At 49.0% G+C, this 19,219-nt stretch overlaps 1 protein-coding gene across 1 annotated transcript in view; it reads right to left on the bottom strand.

Annotated features, from left to right (window-relative positions):
• Positions 1–14,174, bottom strand: part of AP3D1 (adaptor related protein complex 3 subunit delta 1) — a 43,484-nt gene extending 29,310 nt beyond the window's left edge. The window contains exons 1-2 of the mRNA XM_054290950.1: positions 14,034–14,174; positions 404–499 (exon numbers count right to left, since the gene is read on the bottom strand). Of these exons, the coding sequence (XP_054146925.1) occupies positions 404–499; positions 14,034–14,129 (192 nt within the window). The 5' untranslated portion in view covers positions 14,130–14,174. The remainder of the gene's footprint in view (positions 1–403; positions 500–14,033) is intronic.
• Positions 14,175–19,219: the final 5,045 nt, after the last annotated feature.

The raw sequence follows: 19,219 nt of genomic DNA on the forward strand, positions 1-19,219 counted from the left end.
TTCCTGATTTTCTTTTAATAAAAACCATAACAGAGCCACAAAAATAATTCTTTACCAAAATTTTTGTCTTCTCTTTGTCAACAAAGGACTGAGCAAAGAGAAATAAACCCAGTTTCAAGTGCTCATGTCACTATACCATAAGAACCAATCCAGCTGAAAACAATTTCTTTTAACTTGTTTGCTTTAAATGAGACTCATTTCCTGCCCCATCACAATTAAATCCAGTTGTACCAAACAGAGCAGGAACTGCAGCCTCTGACATCAGAGCTGGGGCAGTGACATCCTCACAGGCTGCACTTAGAGCAGGGGAGGCAGAGCAGGCACCCAGAGCCAGGGCTGGCTCTAAGTCAGCAGGAAAGAACAAAATGCAGCTGCAGTTCCAGGGAGCCCAGCAGGCACTTACATAGGTCAGTTTGCAGACTGCGTTTGCCTTCACTGCGATGTTGTCCTGCTTCAGCTCCTGCTTGATCTCGTCGATGCACTGTGAGATGTATTTTGCCTGAGGACAGCAAACAAAAATTTGAGCTCCCCCACCAGTTTCTCAAGTTTCCAGCACGTTGGTGGGGAGAAGCAGCAGAATACCATTTGCAAACATCAATCACACACACAATTTAGTAAGCACTTAATTCTGACAAAATTACTTATTAAAAAACCCCACCACAATTCTGTTACAAAACCAAAAGTATGAGATGTCTCTTTGGTGGTTGTCCCTTCTGCCTCTCCCTCACAATTCCACCACTCACTCCAAAGCTCCAGATTCAAAAATCTGCACACATGAAGTTGTTCAATGGAGACTGAGTAGGCAGAGGTCTGCACAAACCCAGAGTTCACCACTGCCGGAAATCACTGCCTGCAGAGGGACGTCAGAGAACACCCCCTCACTGGTGACAAGGACAAACTGTCACACACTGCTAACAGCCCACAAATCAAAGGGGACTGATGAAAACACCCCAAGTTTGGACCTGCTGCCAATGATGACACTGTGGGTGTGCACCCACAACACAGGGACACAACACAAGGCTTGGAAGGGACACTGGTGCTTTCTGAATCCCCCCAACCATGGAAACCCCCATGGAAAATCACAAACCCCCTCTCTGGTTCTCAACTTCCACGAGCCCTTTTGCCATTTACACATTTTGATAAATAACAGTTATTTCTATGAATCCCTCAGGAATTCAAAGAGCCAAATGTCACAATGTTTACATTTAAATATTGGTGCTTCACATCTTTCCAAGCAATCACATCTGTGCTTGTGGGAAGGATGTGGCAAACATGTGATTTAAAATTATCTGTACAGATTTTACTTTATACACAGAATTTGCTCAGCCAAAGATTCTTCCAGTTCACAATTATTTTAGTACTGAAAGCATCTGCTACAGGAATAATGAAAATTTAAATGCAAAGAAATAATCTCTCTTTTCAAAGCCATGCATGCAGCAGGGTATTTCACATTCCTAGCTGCCAGAGGAACCAGGTCAGAACCGGATTACCCAATCCCTGCCTGAATATCACCACCTTCCTCCAAAATGATATTTTCAGCATAGAAGTGTCTAGTGGCCTGACTTTAATCAGTATTTTTCCCCTTTACACTAATTTTTGTGTATTAATACAACCATTTTCTAGTCTTTTATAAATGTCCTGTGCCGCAGACATCTTTTAATGAAAAATCCTCTCCTTAGGATTTTTCCTCCTGAGAAGCTGAGAGGCCTCAGGAACAAAATGTAAACAATGATTATCTGCTGCTGTGGAATGCAACAGGTGCATCTGTGATTGGTCTCATGTGGTTGTTTCTAATTAATGGCCAATCACAGTGAGCTGGTTCAGACAGAGAGTCAAGACACAAACCTTTGTTATCATTCCTTCTTATTCTATTCTTAGCCAGCCTTCTGATGAAACTTTTTCTTCTATTATTTTAGTACATTTTTAATGTAATATATATAATAAAAGAACAAATCAAGCCTTCTGAAACATGGAATCAGATCCTCATCTCTTCCCTCAACATAAGACCCCTGTGAACACCGTCACAGTCCTGGAGTGACACAATGCAAGTCACAAAAGTTTGGTGCTATGGATGGAAATCAGCCCTGGGGAAAGGACTTGGGCTGTTGGTGGGTGAGAGGCTCAGGCTGCCCCAGAAACCCCCCCTGTGCTGGGCTGAGCCCCAGCGTGGGCAGCAGGGCAGGGGGGGATTCTGCCCCTCTGCCCCTGGGCTCAGGTCAGACCCCACCTGCAGAGCTGCCCCAGCCCTGGGCAACAGCAGCAGGAGGACGTGGGGCTGCTGCAGCCAGGCCAGAGGAGCCACGGAGATGCTGCCAGGGCTGGAGCCCCTCTGCTCTGGAGCCAGCCTGGCACAGCTGGGGGGGCTCAGCACACAGATGAATGAATTTAAGGGAATTCAAGCTGTTCCTAAATGCCTGTGTTTGGACAGAAATACCATCCTTACAGTGGGAATTCTCATGTTAAGGGAGGGCACTGTAAGCACCAAACAACCCTTTCCTGTACACAGATCCCTTCTGTTCTCCTGGAAACAGGTGAGTGGATCTCATCTGCCAAAACTGGAGATGGCATCACCCCCAAACACTTCACAACACAGTGACCAGGTGACTTTACCCAGAAGCAGATTTGGGATTGTAAACCCTTCACCTGAGAGTGATTCAGGTCCTGACAATTCACATGGAAAGTTTAAACTCTTGAATATAAACTAAAAAAACCTTCTGAGGGTAGAAAATAAATACTTCATTAAAAATGCTGGAAGAGTGACTTACACAACATGCAACTGATCCACAAATATATTGTACTTGGCCTTGAATATTTTATGTTCACAGAAGAGCACACTGGAACAGTGTCACAGAATCCTTCATGTGTGTATCTTGTTGCCAGTGATGGCTCTCAAGACAGAAGGACACACAGACAGGTTCTCAGTCTTTACATCCATAACCAAAAGCCTCACTTATTTCCCACTGCATTTTTCCCCACACTATTCAAACATGAGCTTAATCTTCCTGGCAGCCTCTTCAGAGTTGAGCACAAACTGTGTGAGCAGGAGAGGTGGAAAAAACAGAGCACAGGGAAGTTCAGAGTGCCCAGCCTGGCACAGCTGAACAAGGCTCCAGAGTCACCAGCCCCAACGTCCCACAGGCAAATCCCTGCCCACCAGTGAGTCCAGCTTCTGGAAAAGCACATTACAGAACCCAGAATCAGATCTGCAACTGAAAAAGGGATTAGAGAGAGCAGAAAGAAGTCCTTCTGAAACAGCTGTACTTCAAATCCCAAAACACTCCAAGGAATGACAGGCACTATAAATAGAAAGCTTTACAGGATCAGCAGGTATTAACTTTTTGTTAATCCTGTGGAGTGGCACTGCCATGAATGAGCAATATGAGGAAACCTGATCTGTGCAGTCTCCATCCTAAATCTGAAAGGCAAGCACCACACCCAGCCTGATCTGCTGCCCCATCTCACACCCACAGAGCTGGGAGGGAACCTGGAGGTGGGAGCAGATCCTCAGTGAGGCTCTGGCTGTGGAACCCTGACCTGGGCACAGCACTGGGCACTGACCAATACCCACAGCCCCCACTGCTGCTCAGTGGGGTCACACCACACAGCAAAAAGTAGAACAACCCCCTAACGCAATGAAAAAAAATTCTAGTCACTAAGCAAGACCTAAATACTTGGAAGAAAAAGCCTTTAACATTTACATACTGACACAGCAAAAAAAATCTGGGTATCCTGCCCAGCACTGATTATGTCTTTGCATAAATGCTTCTAATATAGGAATTTCCTAGTGTGGTAATTAAAGCCAAATCTTTCCCAGGATATAAGTAGCTCTGTTTTTCCTTAAATGCTTTTGAGGTCCCATGAATCACAGAATCATTGAGGTTGGAAAAGCCCTCAAGGATCAACAAGTTCAGCAGTTGTTAGTGCAGCACAGCCATGTTCATCACTAAAACATGCTCCAAATGCCACATCCACAGTTTTCTGAACACTTCCAGGGATGGTGACTCCACCACTGCCCTGGGCAGCCCCTTCCAAAGTCTGACCATCCCTTCTATGAAGAAGTTTTTCATAATATCCAATCTAAACCTCACCTGGTACAGCCTGAAGCAGTTTCCTCCTGTCCTGTCCCTGTTCCCTGGAGCAGGGCCTGATCCCCCTGGCTGTCCCCTCCTGTCAGGAGCTGTGCAGAGCCACAAGGTCCCCCCTGAGCCTCCTTTTCTCCAGGCTGAGCCCCCCAGCTCCTCATCACATTTGTGCTCCAGTCCCTGCTCTGGACACACTCCAGCCCTTCAACGTCTTTCTTATCATGACCCCAGGACTCAAGGCAGGTCCTCAGCAGTGCCCAGAGTTCATTTATGCTCCCAGTACTCATTACAATATCAATTTATTTCTCAGCTGTTAATTCCTCACTAATCCTGTGACAGTACAATTTGCAGTTTTGTGTTGATGGCTCACACATCCTGGCCAGTGGGATGAGGAGCATTTCCAAGCTCCAACACTCACAGACCTGTGTGTGCCCAGCCTGATGGCTCTGAGGGGGCCAGGCAATGCTCAGGAACACTCTCAGGAGGAAGAGTGGGAGCAGGGGCAGAGCTGAAGGCTCTGGGAGCAGCAGGCAAGGAGCTGAGGCTCTTTTATTGCTGCCAAGAGGGAAAGGAGCCTTCCCTGGCTCGGTGGAAAGGCTCCTTAATGAAATGCTATAGCAACCACTCTGGCCATTGTTCTCTCTGCCAAGGAGCATTACAGGAACATGCCTGGAGCAGCCCAGCTAAAACCCAAGTGTGCAGCCTGCAGATGTGAGCAGGGAGCACAGAGCAGGGAGCTGTGGGAACAGCACAGGCACAGCTGCATTTCTCAGTCACCAATGAGATGCTGGAGTATTTTATATCCATTAACAAAATACACAAGCTGTTTTTTAAAACAAGCCCAAATTCCTCAAGAATTCCAAGATCTCACCTAGAAAATATGTGCATTTAAATGAATGTGAGTGGCTAAAATAAGAAAGAAGGCATCATGAATCAAATACAGTCTCTCTGAAATGGAAGGAGGAAGGGGAGAGTGGGTCATGGTAAGAAGCCAAAAATGCCATTTTAGAGGATTTTTCATTTCCCAGCCATGTTTTTTGACTTAACTTTGAAATACACTAAAGCTTTATTCCAAGCCAAGACAGAACTTTGCTGACAATTTCAGAGATGCTCACAAAAGACTTCTCTTTCTCAAGCAAGCAGTATGTGAAGTTAAAAAATTCATTAATCTGTACAACAATTACATTCCTAGGAAATGTGATTCTCCATGCTGTACTTGCTGTGATTACCTGACAGGAACACACCAAGGATTGGGATGGAGATCACTGCAGAACCTTTACATTAAATTTAATCATGTAAACTACTCATTTCCAGTAGTCTTAAAGAAGCTGTATTTTCATCTCAGCTATAAATCCACTTTCTAGACTCAAGAGGAGGCAAGCTCCCATTCACACCACTTTGGGTTGCAGCCCAGCAAACCAAATTCACTTGATCTGAGATTCAAACTATCACGGCAACATCCAAGTGCTTCCATCCACATGAAAGAGTAAAATGTCAGTGAACACTGTTGTTATTTCTCTGGCACTTCCAGAGTTAAATACAGTGTTTTAAGGAAAGAATTATTTATTAAGAATTATGTATTAACTGTTAATTATTTATTAACAGTTCCACATGGAACAAGATATTTTCTGATATGTCTGAAACCACACCATGGTGAAACAGAAATGTTTTGAATACTTGGAACATAAAAATATATAAGCACAAAATGTAAAATTTCTTCTGTTTTAAGCACCACAGGATTTATCAATTTTTGGTAGGACTTTGAGACAAACCCCATGAGATCACACTGAGCACAAGCACATGATGGTCTCACATGAGAGGGAGGTGCCACTGCTGCAACTTCCCAACACAATCACCATGCTCAGCACCAAAGGCACTCACAGCCCAGAACACCTGAGGAGGTGAAGGAACTTTCAGAGCTGTTCGTGCTCCAGGCAGCAGAGCCCATTCACAGCACAGATCAGCTGCCTCAGAAAGAAGGCCAGGAGGAAATATTTATCACTTGTAAGGCTTCTCTCACACCCCCAAATGCAGCACTGGATGGCAAACAGCACTGAAGCAGTCAGAGAACACCTCCAGTGTTTGCAGTACCTGCACAGTATGGAAGGAATCAACTGAAGTAACAGACAAGGGCATTAAAGGCAAAATGTGCTGATTTCTACTGACTTGGACACAGCATTAGAGATCCACATATTACACATTAATGCCCATAAAAATACTGTATTATTTAGCTACTGTAGAAAAAGCTATTTGAGATAAACAACAGCATCTTTTGTTTAGGCTACTCCATGGCTGGGCAGAAAGAATTCCAAGGCATGTGCTCCCACACATGCTCCTCACAAGAAACTTCACCAAAGCCATGGCAAGCAGCTGCAAACAGAGCAGAGGCTCAGCAGTGAGTGGGAAGCTGCACAATGCTCATCCTGGTGGCTTTGCACAGCCTGAGTCCAGCAGCACTGAGGGCTCTCAGCAATAAAGGGCTCAGGAACCTGAAAGGCATTTTCAGAAAGCCAAGCTTATCTTGCACCCAGCTGCTGATAAACAGCATTGCTGTACATGTTTTAACCTGCCTTAGTCTTGTCCATGGAGCTTTCCAGGGATTTACTGGCTCATCCTGAGGAAGGCTTAAGGTCCCAGCCCAATGTTCTGAGTGACAACACCAGAGGCACAAGGTTCTGCTGGTTCACTTGCAGCAGACTTCTGGATTATTTATTAGAAACACGATGCATTACCCACTGCCCCCTTGTCTGGTACAACACAGGGAGGTCACAAGACTCCTTGGCCAAACAGAACAGAGGAAGGAATGCAAAAGTAGGTTTACGGTTTTTCCTTTTGTTAATGTTTGCTGAAGTTACACACACCAACTGAGATCTGGAATGATCCATGCACACATCCATCCTAAAGTGACTCATAAGCCAGTTAAAACCTTTGAACCTTATTCTAAAAAATCAGAGAAATGCTATCTGTGCACCAATTTCAGGGCAGATACCCAAACCCAGTCCAGCCACTAGAGCCCCTTAAGGCACCACAGAAAAACACACAGGATCTTCTGAGCAGGGCTGGAACATAAAGATTGGGTTGAAGGAAAGAAGAAGCTGTAGAGCTGCAGCTGCTTGTCCAAAGTGACTCCAAGCACTGGGGTGTTCTGGCAGTCCCCCATGGACAGCTCCTCTTTGGTGGTTTACCCAGAGACAATTCAGGATTTCACACTGAAATGCCCACAGAAGGGCACTGATGCAGGAAGCTGAAGCTAAATGTGCCATCCTGGCCCCCTCCCAGTGGGCAAGGCCAAGATCACTGCTGGCACCTTGACAATCAGGAAAGTGGCAACCAGCAAGCCCCAACACCAGTAAATCAGCAAGCAGGCAGCAGCAGCAAGGGTCTGGAGATGTCCCTTAATTATCTCCAGGCTGATCAGTCACTTCATATAAGCACATCTCCAGTCTGATCACAGTATTTGTTAATTTAATTGCACAGCAATTAAACAATCCTCAGGGGTCTGTGCTGTCTAAGCCATATCTGAGCAGACAATTTCTAAGCCTGGAGAGATGTGTCAGATAAAAGTGTTCATCCTTGCAAATACAAGATGTACCCAAAGTTTTATTTTTACATCACTGAGTAAAAAGCTATGCAAGTGTTTTTACAGTTTTACAGTTGTTGCAGACATCTCTGTGCACTTTCAGGCTCTGATAAAGGCAGGCTTCATCAAAGCACATGCTTTGCTGGATGCAGAGGAAGCAGGCACTTCCTCCTGGGAAACTAAAGTAGCTATTGTTGCTGAGACTCAGATGACTGAAGTAGTTCAGACAGAAACCAAAAAAAGATGCTTAGTGACGTATTAATACCAAATAAAAATGTAACACAAAGTACTACAAAGCTCCAACACTGATTCATGCACAGCTGTGAGCACTGTGCAGTTATGGAAAGGTAAGGAGGACAATGAAAGAGATGGTTCATGGCCATTCCAGACTTCTTCAATTCAGCACAAATATTTGTATAATTAAAGTAAGTTTGTTCACCTCCTCCCTGCTGTACAATCACACCACTCACACTAAACAAACATCCACTCAAGGCTGAAGCTGATTAACACTTGGGGCAATATATTTTATACAGCTCTGCCATAGACTGAGCCAACCAAAAACTAGAAGAAAGTTTCAACATTCCCACATTAACCCCTCCCTCCATTTATACAGCTTCCAACACGGGGATTTCTCAGCAGAACTTGTCAGGTTTGAACACCAGGTCATGATGGAAATAACAACAAAAAAGAAACAGCTAATACAAAAACCAGCATTCAGCTATGAGGTTTATAAACTGACTGCTCAGCCTGCTGGGCAGTGACTGAGGCGGGGAACCAAACATTTCCAATACCCAGTTACACTCAGGATCCAACAGGGCTCACTTATTTCAGTTACTTTCAACATTTGCTTCTTATTAAAAAAAACCTCAATCACCTTGCTGAGCTACTAAAACTACCACCAACAATGTTATTTTCTGTAGCTTTTACTCTATTCAAATATTTTTATGTTTCCTGACACCTGGATTTTAGCAGACTCCCCCTCAGATGATGAAGCATTTCAATTTCTCAGTGTGAATGATCAGCAGTTTTTAATAACCCAATGAACACAAATGCTGCCTTGTAGCCAGTCCCATGACTTGGTTCTTTCTGGTGCCTGCCATGTAACGCTGCCCTTCACAGGGCACAGGAACAGGATGTTCTCCCAAGAACACTTCCAAGTGAAAACCTAAAGGTGCTGTCTGTACACAAATGCCATCACTAACCCACACTGTGGAGGAAGAGGTTTGCAGTCACTTTCATAGACACTAATGGAAAGAAACCACAAAAAAACCCATTTTCTGCACTCAGCAGCAGGACAAAGATCTGCAACAAAAAGCACCAAATAAACAACTCTGTGCAGCTGATCACAGTGGAGAAATGTAATTTGTATCCATATTTGACTTTGATTTCTCTGCCTGTCTTTCCCTGGCCTCACGAAAGGAGCAGTGGATGGTCACTCCATTTCTTAGGTACCAGTTCTTCCTCTCCCCTGGCCCTGCCTGGGCACAATATTTACTTCCACATGTGCCAGCACAGATCTGTCTGGAGCATTTCAAACCCTCAGCAGAGGCAGCTATAAACGCTCAGGACTGGGAACAAAGCTATTATCCCCACTTATGCCACAGTCAATTAAGTAATATTTAATACAGGAGAAAGCAAGAAGCTAATGAAAGGCAGCACTAATGCAAAGCCTCAGCTGCTCCTGCAGTAATCACAGGAGAACATTGCCCACATCTTGGCTCATGTGGCATGCCCCAGGTCCTCTGTGCCCGTGACACAGCAGGTAAGGCAGGGCACCCACACTGGGCCCTGCAGGCCAGTCCCAGACTGGATTCTCACCAAGTGGTGTGAGGTCCTCATCCAACCCTCTTTGTGTATTGTTTCTACTTCCGACTTTGTCTTTTGCAGTGATTCACACACCCAGAATTAACAATAGAACTGGAGATGCACTTGGGAGTGGGTGGAAAAATGAGCTGCCTTCAAAGACACCAACACGTATGTGACACACAGCAAGTGATGGAGCAGCAGTGCCTGAAAGAGCTGTCTGTCATCAATGAGCTGCACTGCCCAGCAGTTGGGCTACTCTGTCAGGCACCAACAAGCTGTTTAGCATTCCTCAAAATTCCCTGATTATGTTCCATCCCACGTCCTTTACCATCAAATACCAACACTGCACCAGGGGCTGAGGCCAGGCTGTCAGAAGCCACAGCACGAGGAGGCCTTCAGCCTTCTTCTGAGCCCAGAAGAGTTTTGGGATGTGAAAAGATTCCTCAAAACTCCCCACGTCATTTCATCTGAAAATGTGTCAGAAGCAGCTGGAAATCAGCAGTGGAACACAGCAGTCCTTTATTTAGAGGAAAAAGCTTTTTTAACAATACAAGAGCCCTGTCCTCAGGTAACACTCAGTAAGCAGCAAAGCCACTGGCAGGTTGGGAAACCTGGGCTGACAGTAAATCAGACATTTCACAGCATGACACACAATGCTGCTCCCATTCAGCATTATATCAGTAACTGAAATTAAGTTCTTTCCCAACCAGCCGCACTGAGAGCTCCTTTCACTCTTCTGAAACAGTTTAAGTGTAAACCAGCAATGAGATAGATACTTACCACCCAACACCAGAGACAGGAAAAAGTGAATTTTTCAATATGATTTTTCCTGAAAGTATCAATTACCAAAACCACGAAGGCACACACAGCAGAGTCTCTGAGAAAATACAGGGACAATCTTCTCAAGTTTTAAGAGAAGTGCACAGATATTTAGTACAGGACTTGAAATCCCTTCTCTCTCCTTAAGTGTCCTGCAGTAAATCAAAGACACCTGAAACAGAGGGCTACTGTCTGAATGAGCTAAGCACACTCATTAATACCTGTTGCTGTTACTTAATAATTTCAGTTTTCTAAAGGAACATCTCACATCAGCATCTGACAGGAGCTTCCTTGTTGGGAAAAACAAACTTTTAACTGTGAATGAAAAACACTGTGCAAGAGCCAAGTAGCATCAAAGACATATCCTGTCCCTTATTACACATTTAGTAGAACAGATATAATTTATCAGTTTGGACTACCTTGGCAAAAATCCAGTATATTTAACAGCCTATGGTACAAGGCAGTCCTCTCCTAAGCATGCTGTGGAGCAGATCCTGAAGCAGTAGGCACAAAGCAGGAGAAGTTATTTCATGGAATACAAAACCACCTAATAACTGCTGAAAAACGCCACTTCCATTAGCAAAAGAAAGGGAGAGAATGAGGTATTGGAAGTGAAAAGTCAGGAAAGCACAGTAGGATCAAGTCTGGCTTTGAACCGGCGCTGGGAAACAGCACAGGAACGAAAGCATCTGGTGGAAAGTAAACACAACGTGTCAGAGCTGGGAGGGAGCTCAGCTGCTCTGCCACCTCATCCCTGCACACAGCACGGACCCTGCAGCACGAGCAGCAGCTCCAGCGCTCCCCAGAACAGCAGAAATGGGCACAGGGAGGGGGCACAGAGCAGGGACTGCTCAACCACCTCCCCTCTCCTGCCTCACAGAGCAGGGACTGCTCAACCACCTCCCCTCTCCTGCCTCACAGAGCAGGGACTGCTCAACCACCTCCCCTCTCCTGCCTCACACCCTCAGGGGCATCCATCCCTTCAGTTCCGGTGTTTAAAACTCAAAATAAACGGGTCACACAATGGAAATGCCTCTGACAGGGAATTAACGTGCTCAGAGGGGCTGGGAGCTCCAGGGCCAGGCAGCCTCCAGCACTCCCAGCTCCTCTAACGAGCTGAGGAGCACAAAACTCGTCAATGAAGAGATGTGGCCTGCCCTGAGCTCAGGACACACCCTGGGTGTGAGATTGAGGCTCACAGCAACAGAGGAAGGACACAAAGCCACCACCAAGTCAGTGGGGCTGTCAAGGAGCTGCAGTGAGAAACCCACTGTGAACTGGGGTGTCAGGCACTGGCACAGCCTCCATGGGCTGTGAAACACCAAATGTGCTCATGGGGTACCTGCTAAGAAGTGGAAAGGAATAAAAGTTTCCATCTCAGATCTACCAGGAGACATGAGGGAATAAGTGATGGCAGATTTTTCCATGTGATTAAATTCCAAAACACAAAACCCAAGACATGGAAATAAACTAACCTCCTGCAAAAAGCACAAGTAAATCACAAGTCCAAACAACAATCTTGCCTTCATTTCTCCTCATATCATTGCTATTTAACAACCACAGGAGCTCCTTCCCAGTGACAACTCTTCCTGGAGAAACTCCTGTTGAGCCAAGACCAACAGCCAACATCCTCCCCACTAAAGCACACTGTTTGTTTTAAACAAATTTGCTTTTCTGAACAGGATAGAGTGTCTGTCTTAGGCTCAGACACTTATCTTGAGACACACAAACGTTGGTGGAACTACAGCACTGGAGCAACATTCAACAGATACAATGAACAATGGAAACACTGTAGGGAAAAGAGGAAGAATTTTTGCAGCTAGTTCCTCTAAAACAGCATTCTGATTTTGTAACATCACCTGAAAATTAGCCAATGTCCCTGGCCACTGCCTGGGAAGCTCTGAATCCACACCCAAAAGCTCAACAGCAGCTTTACAGCTCCCTCAGCTGAGCCAGGAAAAGGCACAGTCCTGTGCTGTTTGCAGCCACCCTCTGGAATTGAGGTAAATGTCTGAAGGATTCCCAAACACACAGGTTTTACCAGAGCAGTGTCTTAATCAGCTGAACACATCCTGGTTTGGGTCGTAATTTTTGCTGTGCTCGTGAGGGTATAAAAAGGAATTATCCCTGTAGTTATCTACTTCAAAATCTCACCATTTGTACTCCAAACAGAAGAGTTTAAAATCACTTTATGTAAATCACACCCAGCTATTCTGAGACAACACATTGCTCTGACCTCGCTGAATCCCAGAGTGCACAAACCCCAGTAACAGCTTCCTACAAGTACACAGAACCCTACAAAATTATCCAAGGAGTGTTTTTTCCTAACTCCAAAGGGCACCAAAGCCAATGCATTTTAACCATTTCTTGTCACAGATTACAACAAACTCATTGTGGCTCTTAATTCTCTTTATGAAGCTGTCTGTCACAAAATTATTTCAGAAAGAACATTCAATTCTTCTCAAAGAACTGGTGCCACAAAGGCCTGGACTTTCACCAGGAGGATCCTCAGGGCTTTGACAGATGATGGAACACTTTCTGTCCTATGCACAAAGGAGTAAAGCAGATTTACTAAAAGCAGCACAACACATTGGAGGGGCTCCACAAGAACACTGCTCACCAAGTCCTGCTCTGGTACAACACACTAAGCTCATAAACTCCATACCAATTTGCTGTAGCTATTTCATGGTGTTTGCCACATTTTTCAGGGCACTGAACAGCAGCTCTACCTTCCTCTGCCACCAAACCAGTACCATAAATTTAACATACGCTGAAATAAATTGGATTCAATCATCCTGGTGGGTCCCTTCCAACTCAGCCTATTCTGTTAAAAACAGAAATTTCCCAGGTATGCCCACTACCAAACAACCCCGTGTCCTGTGCACAAGGGGCTTCACAGAGATTTTAGAAATTGAATTTTCTGTTTCAGTTCAATAGCAGCAGCACGGCAGATCAGTTTCCCTAGTAAAGTTCTCCATTTAGTTACATGTTTACAACTTTGCAGCTTTTGACAGCTGATACTGACTCCACAGCCACCCCCCAACACACCAGCACAGCTCAGCTGCTGGACCAATATTAGGAAAGCTTCTCAGGCTTCAGGAGTTACTTGAAGATGAACATAAATGACATTGGGGCCCGTTACTTCTCAATTACCGTGTGACACTTCACTGTGGAGTCTCACATAACACGTTCTTGATGACTAATTATTTCACCTATACTAATTTCCTGATCACGTGCTTCTCACACAAGAGTGGATAACAGGCCAGCACGGAGAACTGATTGCTGCCTAGAAAAGCTCTGAGAGAAGGACGTTTTAGTCAGGAGATACTAAACATGAAGGGTCTGAAAGCTGAATTAGGAGCTTACTTCTGTATAACAGCTTCAGGGTGAAGAATACCTGGCTGACTACAGCACGTGACGGAAGGGCTGGAGAGGAAGGAATTCCTCTATGTTATTCCTCTGTAATAATCACGTATACATTTGCGTGTATATATATCTATATATATCTCCATATGTATATGACAGATCTCAACACCACAAGACACTGAATGGAAAGGTGAGCAGCAAGCATGACCCTCCCTTATTAACTCTCCTGCTCTCACCCAGCCTGTCCCTCCTGCCCCACACCCCAGCGTCACCTTCCTCGTTCTGACTCCGCTTCCCCCTTCCCAAACCAACATTCCCTTCCCAGCCCCGGCCCCAGCGGTGACAATCCCGGGCCGGAGCGCGGGGAAGGCTCCCCTCACCTCATCCTCCTTGTGATTGCGGATGCCGCGCACCAGGTCCTGCAGGTTCTTGTCAAACATACGGTCGATGCTGCCCTTCACCATCTTCAGCGCCATGGCGGCGGCGGCGGCGGGGCCTGCGCCGGGCTGAGGGGCCGGGCCCGGCCGGGGGGGCCGCCGCGGTGCTACTGCCGCTCGAGCCGGGGGAGAGCAGCGGTGCCGGGGCGCTCACATGCCGAGGGGAGCGGAAGGGCACGGGCGGAGCTGCCCTGGCAGACGGGCGGACACGGGCGACCCCGGCCGCGGGCACAGCTCCAGGCGGCGCTGGGGATCCGGCACCGACAAAATGGCGGCCGGTCAGCTGAGGGCTCGGCCACGCCCCCGACATGGCCACGCCCCGAGCTGCCGGCCACGCCCCCGGGCCAACGCCATCCGCTGTGCCTCTCTCCAGCCCCGCCCACTCCGTCCGGGGCACGCCTCCGTCTGGCCACGCCCCCGGAATGGCCCTCGCCGCTCTCCAGCCACGCCCCAATCACCTTGGACACGCCTCCAAGTGTCTGGACACGCCCTCTGACCCCCGCCCCCGCCCCTCTCTGGCCACGCCTTTTTCACGATCTCATTGCCGCTCTCTAGCCCCGCCTACCCCGCCCAGACCACGCCCCTCGAGTCTGATCACGCCCCGAGCCCGCCCCGTCCTGCCCCTTCAGCAAAGCCGCGCCTACTAACTACTATTTGCCCCGCCCACTCGGCCAAGCCCCGCCCATTCGCCCCTCAGGGGGCTGCAGGCCCGGGAAGGGGATCCTGCCCCTCGCATCCCATGGGATAGAAACAACATTGGAAACAACAAATTCACGAAAGAAAACCCCAACCCTGGAAGCGCCTGAAGCAAACACTGAGTATTTAATGGGCTGCTGGACCTGAATTAGGGGCCAAGAGGCCGGTGGGATCCCGGATTGTGTTAGGAGGAGCATCGGTAGTAGGACATGGCAGCTGCTCCTGCTCTTTCCTCAGTCCTGCTGGGGCTCAGCTGGGATGCTGTGTCCAGCTCTGGGCTCCTCGGGATCAGCGAGACGTGGAGCTCCTGGGATGGGCCTGTGGGGGTTGATGAAGGACATGATGGAGGGACTGGAGCATCTCTTGTACGAGGGCTCGGGCTGTTCAGCCTCCAGAGCAGACCCAGCTGAGAGGGGCCCTCAGCCCTGTGTGCCTGAGGGAGGCTCAGAGCAGGGCCCGGCCTCTGCCCCGTGGGGCCCAGCAGTGGCACCAGAGGAACGGGCAGGGAATGATGCCCAGGAACATCCACCTGGACGTGAGCAGAACTTTGCTGTGCAGGTGACCAAGCAGTGAACAGACTGCCCAGGGAAAGTGTCCCCCTCACTGGGGACATTCCAGAACCATCTAGACACAATCCTGTGCCCTGTGCTCTGGGACGGCCCTGGCGGAGCAGGAAGGTGGGAGCGGATGGCCCGGTGTGGTCACACAAACTTGAATTATTCTGGTGTTCATCTCCGCTCACGGCCCGCGACAGCCGCGTCACCGCTGCCACCGCGGCCACCGCGGCCACCGCGGCCACCGCGGCCACCGCGGCCACCGCGGCCACCGCTGCCACTGCCCCAGAGCTGGCCATGCCCCCATGTCTAGCCACGCCCCCTCTTGGCCACGCCTCTGTGACGGCCACGCCCCCTGGGCGCTCCCGCGGGTCCCACGTGGCAGCGCGGGCGCGCGCGGCGGGGACGCGCGTGGGGACCGCAGTCCTTACGTGGGAATGGGAGTCCCTCTGTGGGAATGGGGGTCCCTCTGTGGGAATGGGGGTCCCTCCATGGGGATGGGGCTTCCTCCCTGAGCATGGGGATCTCTCCATGGGGATGGGGCTCCCTCCGTGAGGCTGGGGGTCCTTCATGGGGATGGGGCTCCCTCCGTGTGGATGGGGGTCCTCCGGTGGGGACGGGATCCCTCCATGGGGATGGGGGTTCGTCGTTGGAGATGGGGGTTCTTCCATGGGGATGAGGAGCCTTTGTGGGCCTGCAGGTCCTTTCTGAGGCTGACAGTTCCTGCATGGGGCCAAGAATCACTCCATAGGGCTGGGGAGCTCTCCATAAGGATAGAGACACCTCCTTGAGTCTGCAGGTCCTTTCTGGGGCTGAGAGTCCCCCCGTGGGGTCAGGGGTACCTTCACAGGGATGGGGATCCCTCCATGGGGCTGCAGGTCCCTCCATGGGAATGGGGGTCCCTTTGTGGTCCTGAGGGTCCTTTCTGAGGCTGAGAGTTCCTGCATGAGGCCAAGGGTCACTCCATGGGGCCACGGAACCCTCCATGGGGATGGAGATCCCTCCATGGGGCTGCAGGTCCTTTCTGGGGCTGAGAGTCCCCCCCATGAGGTCAGGGGTACCTTCACAGGGATGGGGATCCCTCCATGGGGCTGCAGGTCCCTCCATGGGAATGGGGGTCCCTTTGTGGTCCTGAGGGTCATTTCTGAGGCTGAGAGTTCCTTCACGGGGTCAGGAGTTACTCTATGGAGCCGCAGAACCCTCCATAGGGATGGAGATCCCTCCATGGGGCTGCAGGTCCTTCCTGGGGCTGAGAGTCCCCCCCTGGGGTCAGGGCTACCTTCATAGGGATGAGGGGGGCTGCAGGTCCCTCCATGGGGTGGGGGTCCCACAGACTGGGGCTGGCAGAGCTCCACCTTTCCCCTCTGCCCGTGGGTGTCAGCAGTGGTAGAACCAAATTTTGTGTCATTTTTCACTGGGGATGCAGCTCCACAGGCTGCCACACCCGAGCACCCACAAACACCATCACCCACTGTCCCAGGTGAGCAGTGTCAGTGTGGGAGAGCTGTGACAGCTGACATGATGTGATGTGTGGAACTTTGTGGGTGTCCCCACACATGTGGGCACAGAGCGGGCAGTGGTTTGGTGTCCCTGTGACCACAGCTTGTCCTTTACCCCCGTGCCCAACACCCCTGAACGAGCCCCTGCCCATGGGTGCCATGTCCCCACTGCAGGTGGGTGTGACAGGGACCAGGAGAGGGTAAACAAAATGTACAGGATCTGCTTTCCCACCCCACCTTCATCTCCAGAGCAGGATTCTAGCATCAGGGAAAGGAGGGAACTAAAGAGAAAGGAGCTTGCAAACAAAAAGGAGACATGACCTTGCCAAGATCCACCTGGGATTCTGCTCATCAGGGGAAGGAAAAGGATTTCTCTTGCTCCCAGTGTTCTTCCCTTTGTTCTCTGCCCTCAGCCTGGGCTTTGCAGGCTGTTTGTGTTGGCCCAGGGGCAGAGAGAGGAGCCCAGCTCGGGGGCTGTGTTGGTTTCATTCAGAAACAGTTGCACACACCAGCCCCTGTGCAGGAGGTTTCCCTTTTGAAGGGAAGAAGTCAAAGGGAAGAGTTGTGTTTGCTGGAGTCCTCATGGTATGGAGAACATCCAGCTGCCAGGCTGAGGCTGTGGCTGGGAAGGGCTGGCTGTGCCCACTGTGCTGTCACTGTCCCCACACTGTCCCCACACTGTCCCCACACTGTCCCCTGCCTCGGTCTGGGCTGCTCTCTGAGGGGATCCCCAAAAACCTTGTGAAAATCCCTTGTGTTAGGAGCTCAGCCACTGTCACATTGTCACCCTGTCACATTGTCACATTGTCACACTGTCACTTTGTCACACCCTCACAGCCCCAGGCAGGGAAGCCCAGGCCGGGAGATGCAGCACCCCGAGGTGTGGGGAACATCTACAGATGGATTTGAACTCAACACTTGATCCCTCCCAAGTGAATTTCCAAGGATTTCTCCTCCTGAGGCAGCCTTAATTCAGCCTTAAGAATTAAATTTGTGACACAATTGACTTTTTCACTCTTATTCCTGTGAATGCTGAAGGTTTGCAATCCCCTTATGATCACCTTTAATTAACAGCATTGCTTTAAACCTAATTGCTGCCATCGGTGATACCTAAATCTTATAATTCTCAGCTTTTGTCTTTCCCAGCTTTTGTCTTTCCTGGCTTTTGCAGCTCAGATATTTTTATTATTTTTTTTTTAAATAAATTACGCCACCTCCTGTTTTCCCTGCTGCACTTACACAGGCAGCATTCCCAGGGAAGGAATTTTCCCTCTCCAGCTGCTGACAGAGTATCCCTAAGGAATGCTCTGCCTTTGGAGAGCTCTGCTGAGTCCCACAAAACACAATCCTGGCCATCACATCCCCAGTGGAACCCAATCTGTGCTGCTTTTTTGGGTTTTTTTTTTTTGGTTTTCCCCCATGGCAATGCTTCCAAGAGCTTTCTCCCCATTCCTGGCACTCAGAGCACTCTGTGGGTTTCACATCCCAATGATGTTTAAGAGGATGTACTTGGTTATGTTAATTGTGATTTTTATGTGAATCACAAGGAAAAACACATTAAATTGAAGGAAAGAAACCATGAAATTGGGGCTGTTCAGCCTCCAAGGGTCCAGCCAGGGTTCCATGACAGGATGTCCATTTTGGAGAGCTCCTTTTGGGGTGTCCCATGCCTGGGTGCCCATATTGGGGTGTCTGTGTTGGAGTGTCCTTGGCAGGAACGCCGTGCCAGGATGCCTTTTTGGGGTGTCCCTTATGGGGTGACTGAGCCAGGGTGCCCTGTCCCCAGGTGACAATACTGGGGTACCCGTTTTGGGGTGCCCCATGTTGCAGTCCCCAAACTGAGGTGTCTGTGACAGGATGCCCATTTTGGGATGCACATTTTGGGGTGCTTACATTGGGGTGCCCCATGCCCAGGTGCCCATATTGGGGTGTTCTTGCCAGGAACCCCATGACAGGATGCCCTTTTTGGGGTGTCCTTTATGGGGCACTCAGGCTGGGGTGATTGAACCAGGGTGCCCTGTCCCCAGGTGGCAATACTGGGATACTTGTTTTAGGATGCCCATATTGAGGTGCCCCATGTTGCAGTCCCCATGCCAAGGTATCTGTGACAGGATACTCATTTTGGGATGCCCCTTTTGGAGTGTTCCTTTTGGGGTGCCTCATGCCCGGGTGCTCATATTGGGATACCTGTGCTGCAGCGTCTTTGCTGGGATGCCCATGTCAGAATACCCTTTTTGGGGTGTCCCATGTAGGGTTGTCCTTGATGCTCAGCATGGAGTGACTGTGCCAGGGTGTCCTGCCCCTGGTGACAATAGTGGAGTGCCCAAATTGGGCCCATATTGCAGTCCCCATGCAGAGGTGTCCGTGACAGGATGCCCAT

This window comes from Melozone crissalis, unplaced genomic scaffold (assembly GCF_028551555.1).
Source record: "Melozone crissalis strain CALT ecotype California unplaced genomic scaffold, PUWL_Pcris_2 ptg000088l_1, whole genome shotgun sequence".
Lineage (NCBI taxonomy): Eukaryota > Metazoa > Chordata > Aves > Passeriformes > Passerellidae > Melozone > Melozone crissalis.